The 12430-nt window shown below is 47.1% G+C and overlaps 1 protein-coding gene across 1 annotated transcript in view; it reads right to left on the minus strand.

The window, feature by feature from the left end:
• Vsig10 (V-set and immunoglobulin domain containing 10) overlaps nucleotides 1-12277 on the minus strand; it is a 32081-nt gene extending 19804 nt beyond the window's left edge. The window contains exons 1-2 of the mRNA XM_003478205.4: nucleotides 12137-12277; nucleotides 7452-7733 (exon numbers count right to left, since the gene is read on the minus strand). Coding sequence (XP_003478253.1) covers nucleotides 7452-7733; nucleotides 12137-12215 — 361 coding nt within the window. The 5' untranslated portion in view covers nucleotides 12216-12277. The remainder of the gene's footprint in view (nucleotides 1-7451; nucleotides 7734-12136) is intronic.
• Between the last annotated feature and the right edge of the window lie 153 nt (nucleotides 12278-12430).

Genomic DNA, 12430 nt, shown 5'->3' on the forward strand with positions numbered 1-12430 from the left:
TGCCGTATTTCTGATTCCATGGGGTTCTTTCTCTACTTTAGCTTATGACAGAGGAGTTGATTCCTCATCCCGCATGCTTAGGCCCAGAAATGTTTGAGATTTGGGAGATTTCAGATTGTAAAACATCTGCATAGACTTGCCTGGTGACGGTGCATCTCTGCCCTGAGAATCTGAGGTTTTGTGTCATGCTGGGCTCAGAGTTTGAGGTTTCAGAACATTTTCAATTTCAGACTTTCAGATGAGGGATTTTTTTTTTTTTTTTTGGTCTTTTTCCTTTTTATGGGTACCAGGGATAGAACTCACGACTGCCTGCTTGCAAGGCAGGCACTTATGCCGCTGAGCTAAATCCCCAGCACCGAGATGTGGGATTCTTAATCTGGACCAGTTTCTCACCCTCCCAGATTTCTCACCACCCTGATATTCCGCCATAGACACCGCTAGAGTATCTATTGCATATAGAGTAATGACAGCACTCATTCAGAGAGATAGGCTGATGGGAGTGGAAACCAAGAGGGGGTGTTTACAGAGGCCTGGCACCTCACTAAGGCCTCGGTCATCGTCAGTGTCATTTCTCAACTATTTCTCACAGGTCCCCTGCCTTTGCCTGGGGACCACAAGCCTGTACCCTGAATTCAGACAGGCCTGAGTAAAAACCCTACTGCCAATTATCTAGGGACAGCCTCAAGCAAGTGCTCCTTCACTGTGCATTACTGAAGGATCCAGTGCCTGGTCAATATTCAGGAAGTATCTGATATCGCTATCAGTAGGATCCTCCTAGATTGATTCTAGAATAGGGTCAGAAGACAAATGCCCACTGTTGTAGTCAGGGGTTGTGAGCACAATTACAATCAAGCGACAGAATTTATAATATTATTTACGATGGTCACCCAGAGTTAAACACAAAAGTGCAGGAAATCTCTTTATAACACTAAAGACCTAGAAAATCCAGCCAAGGGCCTGGATCCCACAGCAACGCCCTGCATGAGTCCAGCTGAAGACCTACAGCCCATGACAATGCCTCCCACAAGTCCAAATGGAGGTCTAGAGCCCATGACAAGGACCCACACCAGTCTGTTTTAAAGAAGGCCCAAAGGTCAGGGGTGGAAGCTAGAAAGTCTATGCCAGAGGGGTCGAGGAGACACCACCAGTGACTCCCTTTGAATCCAAAACAATGGCTGTGACTTTGATTTCTTGGAGACTCATTTCTTCATACTGATATGTAAAAGGCTGGCTAGGGTATTTCATTCTCTCTTCAATTGGCTCTAAGCATTGCAAATAAGGCTAGCTGAGGTGCTAATATGCAAAATCTATAGTCACCAGACAGTCCTGTTTCCTCCCGTAGTGTTCTCCACAATACAGGATTGAGAGATGTTAGAGCAAATATTTCCGGGAATGTCAACTAGGTACAGCCTCAAGATAAGAGGCTATGACTCCCCAGGGCACAAGAGTCTGCATATCAGAAACCTAAGCAATAGCCCCCCAAAACAATTCCACTGCTACCCTAACTGGATTATGTAAATTCATCCTTCTGCATACCTGCATCTCTACCATTTACAGAGAGAGATGCCAATCTTGTACCTGGCCAGCCAGTTCAAGTTACTCACCTAATCCCCGCCATCCTCACTGTCACTCATCCCTGAGCCTCCGCGCTTCTTCACAAGATAATAAATTCTGGGAGAGGCCTAGGATCAAGGCCTTGGTCTGCTGTCCTCATGGGGATTGGATTTAGGACCCCTTGGCTGCCCTTAGCTTGGAATATGTCTTCGTGTTTTTATTCTCGCCGTGGGTTGCATTGGTGGTGGTAGATTGGAATTATCTTGCTAGGATTCCAATGACTATTGGAATGTCTCAATGGGATTACAAATATAACCTTTTGGATTGTGAGAACAACTAGAAAAAGGATTACAATACTTGAATGACTGAACTTGTCAGTAGGTTGAGAGTTCTACATCAGAGCCGAGAAGTCATATTCAAATAAGGCCCAAGGCTGCCCTGAAAAGTACCACAGTCATCCTCAGCAACAAGGAAGTCCTGAGCTCCTCCAACAATGAGAACAGTTGAGTACATGCCAGAAAGCCAGTGTGACAAGCTTCTCCTTGAGATTATTAAATGGCACTTTCCCTCCAGAGCCAGGAAGTGATGCTCAATGTAAGGAGCAAAGAAAGTTCCCCCAAACTGAACCACAGCCACTCTTACCAACAAGGTCCTCATCTTTATGGTAATGACCAAACTCACATTGGGTAGCCAGCATGACAAGCTCCTCCAGGAGAACCAATGGCTTGAAACAGCACTTAGGAGAACCCACAACGCCCAGCTCTTCTTCTCCATGTCTCTATTTATGCAGGCAACTTTCCTCAGGTGGGTCATCTACACGCAGCACCATGCTGATTTAATTCAGCTGGTGTTTAGCTGACCACCAGTTTTTAATCCTTAACACCCACCCTCATTTTCTGATGGCCAGAGACCTAACGGTGGCTTTTACTGATTTGCAATTGTTCTAACAAGACAGAACGCTACTTTGAAACATTAATTAAATGAAATCTTATCTCAGCTCAGAAGAATTCTAGCCCTCTCACTAGTAGACCTATTATTACCAAAAATGGTACTCTTTATAGAGTCTTGTCAACCAAAAACGTGTAGAAACTTGCTGTCATATATATAAAATACATTCTATTAAACTTAAATATTAAATTATGTATTAGAATATATTATGTGACAGCATATTCAATATATTCATATATTTTATATACATTATGTGTGCACACATGTGCACACACACACATGCACACACACACATCTTCAATTTTGCTGAAAGGCTCAGAAAGCCTAAAATATTCACTGTGCGGCCCTATACAGAAAAACATTTGCTGGACTCTTCCAGAACCCTCTATGGCTCCTGCCTTTCTGGCTTTGCCCTTCCTGACATCTGAAGTGATCTCTCTCTCACCGTGACTACAATTGGCTGGTCGAGGGTCACAAAGGGTTCGTCACCGTCTCAGCCTCTGGCTTTCCTCATTAACAGTAAGTTCCAGGTATTGACTCGTACACTAGCGTTTTCACCTGGAAATGATCTAAGAGCATACCTGGTAGTCTCTGCTGGTCTGTGGACAGACCTGTAGGATTGTTTTTGACGGTGTTGGGGATTGAGTCTAGAGCCTTTTCCCTGAGCTATGTCTCCAGCCCTTTTTTAAATTTTGAGATAGGGGCTTGCTCAGCTGACTAAGCTAGACTTGAACTTGTGATCCTCCTGCCTCAGCCTCTCAGAGTGCTGGGATTATGGACGGGGGCCATCAAGCCCAGCTCAGATCTACAGTACTACAATGGGACAAGATCTGTGGGAAAACTTACAGAGATTATCTTGAGATTACTTTTATAAGCAAAAATGATACTCTTACTGCCTCACAGCTCCTAGTGACCACTAGTCCCACCCCAAAAGCCCCAGACCAGAGGTCTTTGGCTTTCCTAAGCACCCATCTCTGGTCCACACCCACATTAATCAATCTGTACACATGAATCACCCTATTTCCCACAGGTACTGTGACTGCTGAGTAATCGTGTCAACTTGAGAAGTTTAGAGTTTAACTAAATCAGCTCAGTAATTTCACACCCTAGAGTGTGGCAGACCCACCCCAGGGCAGCTCCGCCTGAACAGTATGATAGGGAAATGAAGACAGGAATTTTCTTCTGTGGAGCTCCACCCAGTCTTCACCCTCACCTTAAATGTCACCTCCTGGCTTCCAGCGCAGACTCTTCAACCTCCTGACACAGACTCGCAGGGGACACTGCAAGGAGCTCCAGACCTTGGGCGGACTCCCTCCCTCTCCAGTGTGTAGACACCTCTGCACGCTTCCTCATCTAGCTCTGCGGTGGCCACTGTAAGCCAAACTTGTAAATTCTCATGTATTTATATATCCTGTGTTATATCCGTTTGTCTAGTAAAACACTGAGGATACACACACCCAACACTCCCTTTCCTTCAGGCCCTATGATTTGATAAGGCACAGAAGGCCCCAACATAGCAGGGTGCGCTGTTCCTGGGTATCTGTGTCAGAAAGTCTGCATCTTTCCCGAGACTCCTCTCCTGGGAAGTCAGGCCTGAGAGCCGCTTCACTGGCTAGACAGGAACCCTCCACCAACTAAATCTGAAGGATTTACACAAACCAGTTTCCTCACTGCCCAAGAGCCTACTGGCTCGGATGTTCTCCGAGCCCTTGGACATAGGGAGAGCCACGAACCATGGGGGTCTTTCTTGGGTTGACCTTTGACTTGATCATTCGCTCCAAATGCACACGGAACAACAACACTATAAAGAAGCACAGAGTCTTCCAGGACGCGCTTCTTAAGATCTGGGCCATTTTCTCCATGCTCCACCCTTCCTGCAGGTGAACACACAGCAGAGCTCCAAGGGTGGAGGAGGAGAGGGTGGCTACATTAATGAGGTCCACAACCCTAGAAGCCCGGACCTGCTGTGAGCCAGGGACCTTCCGCATGCTCAGGAGCAGAGCCAACATCAAATTTTTTTAATTTTTCAAAAATTTGCAGTACTGGGGACTGAACCAAGGGCCTCTACACTAAGCTACATCCCTGGCCCTTTTTAGTTTTTGAGTCAGGGTCTCATTAAATTGCTAAATGGCCCATTCTGGGCTCAAACACTGAGATCTTCCTGCCTAGGCCTCCCAAAGTGCTGAATTTACAGGCCTGTGCCACAAGGCATGGCTCTCCCCTTTACATTAACACCTAGCACTACAGATTCGTCACGGATGACTGATGAAAGCCCACTGAGGGTGCCCACTCCAGGAAGGTAAAATCCCCGCAAGTTAATAGAAACCCTACTCTCTAGCAGGCAGAGGCACCAATGCTCACTGACTCCAGGTGGCACGCAGCATTTTGGTCCATTCCAGCATTCAAGGTCAGCTACCGATAAAAACCCGACCCCTCTCAAAATCTGTTTCCCATGGCTTCCAAAGCCACGTTAGATGTCTCCAAACCTTTATCCTCAGGAGAAAAGACAGTATGTGACCACGTTATCAACTGTGTCTGTGAAACAAGAAAAACAAAGACAAGCCTCTGACCCAAGCAAGTCCTGTTTAAAAGCCACAGACAGAAAATGATTGCTGGGAACTTGAGATGCGCTTTTCTACTGGAAGCTGGTCACTGGCGTAAGCAACAGACGACAGTGAGAAGAGCCAAGTGTGTGCTGCACCAGGAGCTGGGCAAGTTCATGAGGGCCACAAATCTGCAACTTGGTCCCACTGTAACCTTGACCTTTGCAGAAGATAAATCTGAGGTTGGAGAAGCTCCAAGGACTTTGCCAAGGTCACAAAAAAACAGTAGGACCTACACTGCAGATTCTTTCGGCTGCTCAGAAATGGCAGTTGGATCAAAACTAAGCCAGATTCCCAAATCTGCTATACAAAACTGAGAGCCAAGTTCCAGTGAGCAATGCCAAGCCCTTGTTGGCTGCCACACTCTGAGAAGCTGAAAGAGGCTCCTGCTGCTCAGAGGGGTCTAGTATTTTGCCCACGGTTCTTATGGAAAAGAAAACAGGAGATCCTAGAGGGCTACACACCACCCAAAAGGCATCTAGCTTTTCACAGATAAGCAATATACCCATCAGGGACCCCCGGTATTTCCAAATACAGGACCTTCTGCATTATGAACCACACCACGATAACTCAGACCAGCACAGACTTCCTTTAAGGAGGGCAAAGTACCACTTGAATTTAGTGACTTTTTTTTTTTTTTTTTTTTTTGTCTTTTTCCATTTTATCAGTACCTGGGATCGAACTCATGATTGCCTGCTTGCAAGGCAGACGCTTATGCCGCTGAGCTAAATCCCCAGCCCCAGTGACATTTTTTAAAACGCAAATTCCTTCTGGGCCTGGTGGCTCACACCTGTGATCCCAGCACTAGGGAGGCTCCTAGATTCACATTAGATGTCCCCACTGGCTAAGTATCCCTTAGCCAAAATGCCTGGGGCAGAAGTGTCACAGATCTCGGATTTTTTTTTTTTTTTGATGGGGGAGAGGTAGATATTTGCACAGACTTTATCAGTTGCACAATCTTAGTACAAAAATTTGGGACATTTGGATCCTAGATTTTCAAATGAAGGACGCCCAACCTATACCTCCAAAAGCTCCTTTCTAACCTCCCAGTTTAAAGTGTTTTGCAGGGTCACGTGACCCCATCTCAGTGCCCTGCACCGCACTTTCCACTCTGACATCCTTGCTCACTTGTCTCATCCATCTCCCTCCACCAGGCTGCCAGCTCCGTAAGGGCAGAGACCCTTCCTGTCTTTGCTCCCTCCTGCAGCCCAGGACCTAGAACAGTGTTTGACACTAGGTGCCCAATAAACCGATACAGACTAAAGGAACGAGCAATTATTTTCTCTCTGCTAAACTACATATCCTGAGTACAGAGCAAGGAGGCTCCTCCAGACTAGTGACCAGGACACTTTCTGCATATAAGGCCACAGAGCAAGTATCTCAGGCTTTGCTGGGCACAGTGGCTCACACCTGCAATACCAGCACTCAGGAGGCTGAGGCAGGAGGAACACTTCAAGTTCGAGGCTAGCGTGAGCTACAAAGTAAGTCCACAGCCAGCCTGAACTGCTTAATGAACCTGTATCTTGAAAAGGTTTAAAAAAAAAAATCTCAGGCTTTGGAGACTACATGATCCAGGTCACAGCACTCACCTCTGCCACTGTGGCAACACAGGCAGTGGCAGACAATACGTACATGAATGGATATGGCTGGATTATTTATAGACACTGAAATTTGAATTTGCATTTAATTTATTGTTCTATTAATTTTTTTTTCAACTGTTTAAAAATGTTCACAGCTTGCAGGGCATATAAGAACCTTCGAGCAGTTGGTGACTGGCCAGGTACAGCCCACAGGCTATGGTCCACAAACCCCACTCTAAATTCCTGCACGTACGCAGCGAATGACAGACTGTCTCAGTAAAGTGCTGTAAGTCACAGTGGCTTCTACCAAGCCCTGTACTCCACTACTGCATTAAAGTACTTGCCATATTCAACAGATGTGCAGTGTATTTCTCCAGGTAGTAAAAAAGCACTCAGAAGCTCAGAGATAGTAAACTACTTGGTCAAGGTGACACAAAACTAAGTGGTAGCTTTAGGATTGGAATTTAGGCAGTTTAATACTTATATAATAAAATGATAGAAATGATGATACTAACAATAGCCTAAAAACAATAGCCATTGAAAACACTGCACACACCGCTTCCAGTCTTCACAGCAATTCTACGAGGCAGGAATTTTTTATCCCCATTTTACAGGTGAGGAATCACAGGTGCAAGTATTCACTCCACTCGAGAGTGGCAGAGCCCAGACTGAAATCCAGGCCATCCACCCCTCCACCCATGTGCCTCACTGTGGTAGCCACATCCTGTCCCGTCCTAGGCGCTGGGCATCCCCTCAGCCCACTTACTGGCCACCTGCAGCCACACTGGGAACCACTGAGTCCCATTGCGAATCTCCCGGCAGGTGTAGTTGCCCTCGTCCTGCTGGCTCAGCACCTCGATGTGCAGGGCGCTGGCGTTCACTAGAGAGAAGCGAGGCTCAGCTGGCACGAGGCTGGCGTTGGAGGAGAGAAGCAGGATGGGCTCTGGGTCATTCCGGTACCAGGTCACCAGGCCCCTGGGTCCTGAGATGTTGCCACAGCGCAGAGTAACGTTGCCGTGAAGTTCACCAACAATGACAGCCTCCAGTCCTGCGTAAGAAAAGGCCAGCTTTTAGTGTCTTTCCTTTTGTGGCACTGAGGAATGTCCAGGCCCTCACACTGGGCCACATGCTCAGCCCTTTTGCTTTTTCTCATTCTGAGGCCAGGTTGTCCAGGCTGAGCTCATGTGCAATCCTCCAGCCTCAGCCTCCTAGTGAGATGGACTCACAGGCATGCACCACCATGTTCAACGAGGTTACTACCTTTCTTGATCTTTGAGCAGCCTCCCTTTGAGAACAGTCCCTGCAATGGGATTGTTTTGTTTTTTAATCAAGCATGTGGTTTTATAGTCTCAGTTGTGTTAGGGCTCATGGTCCATCACTGGTATTAATGAACTTGGGGTCGACTTCAAACACAGTTCCAAGTCCTCACTCTGTCACAGTCCTTTGTGCCTCCAGTGTGCCTATTCTGGGACAAGTGTGGTGAGCACTGGAGACCCAATGATGAGCCAGACACAAACTTCCAGGAGATCACAGGCCAGTGGGAAAACAGATAATAAACTGACAGTTAGAACTCAGTGTGATAAGCACAGAGATAAGAGCTCGGCTGGGACTTAGGAAGCAAACCAAGATCTGAAGGGTGAGGAGTGGCTGGCCAGGTAAAGGTGAGGCTGTGGTTTCCAGACAGACAGAAAAGTGCTTTCCAAGGCCCAGGCCAGGGGCTGGGAGTATGGCCCAGTGGCAGAGCTCTTGCCTCACACATGTGAGGTCCTGGGTTTCATCCCCAGCACCACAAAAAATGAATCAATCAATAATAAAATAAAATAAATGAAACCAAAAGCTCAGACCTGAGCAGCAGAAATACAAACTAGGCCAGGTGTGGTGGCACATGCCTGTGATCCCAGCACTCGGGACGTTGAGGCAGGAGGATCACTATGAGCTCGAGACCAGCCTGGGGTACATAAGCAAGTTAAAGGTCTGCCTGGACTCTAGCAGGATGCTGTCTCAAGCCCCCCACCAAAAAAAAAGAAAGGAAGAAAAATACAAACTATTAACAATACAACACACACACATCTAAATCAGAATCAGGGGCAACATAAGGGCTGAAAAAAGACCCCTCAGATGCTAAGAGCAACTGTCTGGCCTCCACTAAAAGAATGTAAGTAGAAACAAAAGCAGCCCGTTTTTTTTTTGGGGGGGGGGATATCCCAACTTCCCAGCCCCTTTTACTATCAAGGGAGGCCACAAAGAGAGAGCCCTGGTGAGCTGATGAAAGTGTTCTGGAATTAATTAGTGGTGACAGTTGCATAACCTTGTGAATACACTAAAACCACAGAGTTGTACACTTTAAAGGGGTAGGTTTTATGGTATGTAAATTATATCATAATAAAGTTATGAAAAAGATACACTGCCACCTGCCTCTGGGTTATCTTCTTTCCTTTTTGAGACACAGTCTTGCTATGTAGCCCAGGCTGGCCTTCAGCTTACTATGTAGCCCCGGCTGCCCTCGAACTCATAGGAATCTTCCTGCCTCAGCTTCCTGAGTGCTACGATTATAGGCACATGCCACAACAGCCCAGTCTTCTCATTTGTAAGAGGAAAAGTGAGTTATATGTTTGGCCTCTTGCGTGATTAGAAGGGGTCTCCCTTTGAAAGATCCACTGTCACTCAGGAACCACAGGAAGTTCTGATTCTCTTAAGATCTTGGCCACATTGCCCCCCAAAAACTTTCAAGTCAGGGCAGGATGGAAAAAAACAAAATTAAATTGCATGCCAAAAACTACAGAGTGTCACCCAATGCCACAGATTCACAAATAGCAAGAAATGATCCTGAACAATCACTTTAAAAAGCATGAGAAAATTATTTCCAAACAATTAGGCAGGGAACCCAAGCTCTCGGGTGGCAATCGCCACTGAGTAGGGAAGGAGAAACTGTAGAGCGGCAGATGCAGTACGTGTCCCTGAGACCTGCAGAGCTGCCTCTGCCTCTGCCTCCTTGGCATGAGAATAAAGGGACAATGCCTTGGAAAAGCCTAGGTGACTTTAATCTTGGAACTTGAGCTAACATCCTCTTCTCCAAGGAATTGAATGACGTGGTCACAAAAGAAACCATTTAAAGACATGGAACTTCTCTTCTTGGTCTGCCCACTCCATTTTATTCTAAATACTGAAGCTCAAGGTGAGCTTAGTGGTCATCTAGCCCAGAGCTGTGGCTGAGAGTAAGCCCTGGTTCAGTAGAGAGCACAGTCATTGATTAGTAATGTCTGGCACAGACACTGAAAGGGTGGTTCTAGCAGATACACTAGTTTCAAGAGAGACGCTCCCACACTCTGGTTTTACTACAAAAAAAACTGAAGTTTGAAAAGCTTAAATGATTTACTTCAGCTCCCACACAAGTCTGGGACTGTGAGGTTGTTATACAGGTCTTGAGTGTTCCAATCACAGGTATCTACATGGTATCCAGGGCATCCCTTATTGTTCTCTAACCTGAAATTCACAATATGGAACAAAAGAGGGAGGGAACAATACAAACTCTCTTGATCATCCCCTTGTATTATTTATTTACAGCGATTCATCTGCATGTTTATCTTTTCCTAGTAACTTTTCAAAAATGACACAGTTCATCCCCAGTACCGATTAAAAAAAAAAAAAATGACCCAGAGTATAAAATGTTGGAAAGAGATTATCTGAATGACTACAAAAAATCTGAAATGATATTAAAATTTTCAAAACTGTTTTGAATAATACACAGGACTGAATTATGTTTTTTTTAATGACCTAAGGTACACCACCAAAGTGATAAGTAGAAGCATCAGCATTCTCTGGAGGTGCGGGTTAGGAGAACACGCCCTTCTCAAGACAACTCCTGGTTAGAAAGCCAACAAAATTATGGCATGCCCAGGAAACCCCTAGCACCATACAAACAGGCAAAGCAGGCCTGGCCAGGTGCGGAGTTGTACACCTGTAATACCAGTGCTTAGGAGGCTGAGGCAGGAGAATCACTGCAAGTTGAAGGCCAGCCTGAACTACTTGGTGAGACCCTGTCTCAAAAACAACAACAACAACAAAACGCCCACACAATAAACAGGCCTGGCAGTAAGTTCCCCATGGTGGGAGCCACAGACTCCCTGGAAGGTTGCTGATGCCAGTATAATTTCAGGACCAGTTGTTCCTCATGGCCCTGGGTCACTGTTGTTCACAGTGCAGGAACACTACAAACAACTCAGAGAGGAGACCACTGGACAATCACCTTTCCTTTCTGTCCTCATTTCTCTCCCCAGCGAAGTGACCCCTGGAGGGCCCAATACTTAAGGTACCAGTTTGAAGAGGGCCAGGGATATGTTACTATAACAGGGGAAAGGTGAGACAAATGAGGCCAAGAGATGCCATAGATAAGAGGATAGCTACTGCTCAGCTGGACAAGCAAGGCCGGGGTTGCTGGACTTAGGTTTGGGGATTTTTTATTATTTAACTGTTCTTATACGGTTGCTGAAAGCAAAAACAAAATGTTCATTTGTGAGCAACTAACAAGAAGGAACTTTTGGCACTTGCTGCCAGGAAGCTCAGGTGAAATGTACAACATTCCTTCAGGAATCTGCAAGAGGACACCAGCTGGTGGCCTGGACCGAACAACACAGAAAGCAGGGCTCTACTTGGTACCTTGGCAAGGACTTGCTTCTCTGCAAACTACACTTTCTCCTGGCTCCATTTCCCTTCCTTCCACCCCATCTCCTCCCTGCTGGTAACATGGGCTGCACACAATACAAATGAAGTAGCTGGTGAATTACATTCAAAAGTACTTTTTCATCTTTTTACATGCCACATATTTTTGCAAGCAACTATTTTTTATTGCAACAAAACAGAGTGTGAGTGAAGCATGTAAGTCCTCCTGCCAATTGTATCCAGTGCAAGGGAAATTTTTTTTTTTGTTTTGCTAAGTTTTAAATCATTTCAAAATAAAAAGGTTTTTTCCCCCATTATTCTTTTTTTGTTTTGTTCTGTTTTAAAGGAAAGCAGGGCTTTGAATGCGCTGGTGGGCACAGAGGATTGGAAGGCTGTGTAGGGAAGCCACACGTCACAGGTGTAAGGCCAGTTAACCTTGGGCAGAGGGAGGAGAGGAATAAGTGGACTCCTGCAGTTTCTGTACCAGCGCAGCAGGTAAACCCTGGACGCGAATTTACACCCGACGCTTAGAGAGTAAAAAATCTCTTTCCCCTCTACACGTGCCTCGTTTTTCCTCATCACCTCTCCGCTGCCCGGTCGCCCCCTCTAGGAAGCTGGGGCGCCTCGCCCTTCACCGAGCCCCCGGGAAAATTCTTTCCCGCAAAGAGCCGGAACCCGAGATTCTCCCTGGGCGGCTTCGGGCGGAGTCCAGGGGTTTCGGGCTCAGGTTGTCACCGCCCTATTTGTTGCCTGGGAAAACTCAACTTTTCCCTCCAGATCGAGACCCCTTACCTGCCGCGACCCAGGGCGCCAGGAGCGCCCCGAGGCAGAGGAGGACGCGGGGCTCGAGCGCCTCGCCGCTCGCGGCCATCTCGCCCCAGCTCCGGGCTCAGGAAACGCCGGCTCCAGCCGGGCTGGGGGCGCGCCCGCGGGATCCGGTCTCCGGAGGGTCGAGCGCTCCGCGCGGGTAGTCGGCTCGGCAGCGCGGCCCCGCTTCCTGCAGCCCCCGGGAAGGTAGGATGCTTGGGGCGCCGGGGCCGGGCCGGGAGCCGTGCGCCGCTGCGGAGCGCCGGCCGGGGAGGAGGC

This window comes from Cavia porcellus, unplaced genomic scaffold (assembly GCF_034190915.1).
Source record: "Cavia porcellus strain 051 isolate PalLab524CR breed Dunkin Hartley unplaced genomic scaffold, mCavPor4.1 scaffold_16, whole genome shotgun sequence".
NCBI lineage: Eukaryota > Metazoa > Chordata > Mammalia > Rodentia > Caviidae > Cavia > Cavia porcellus.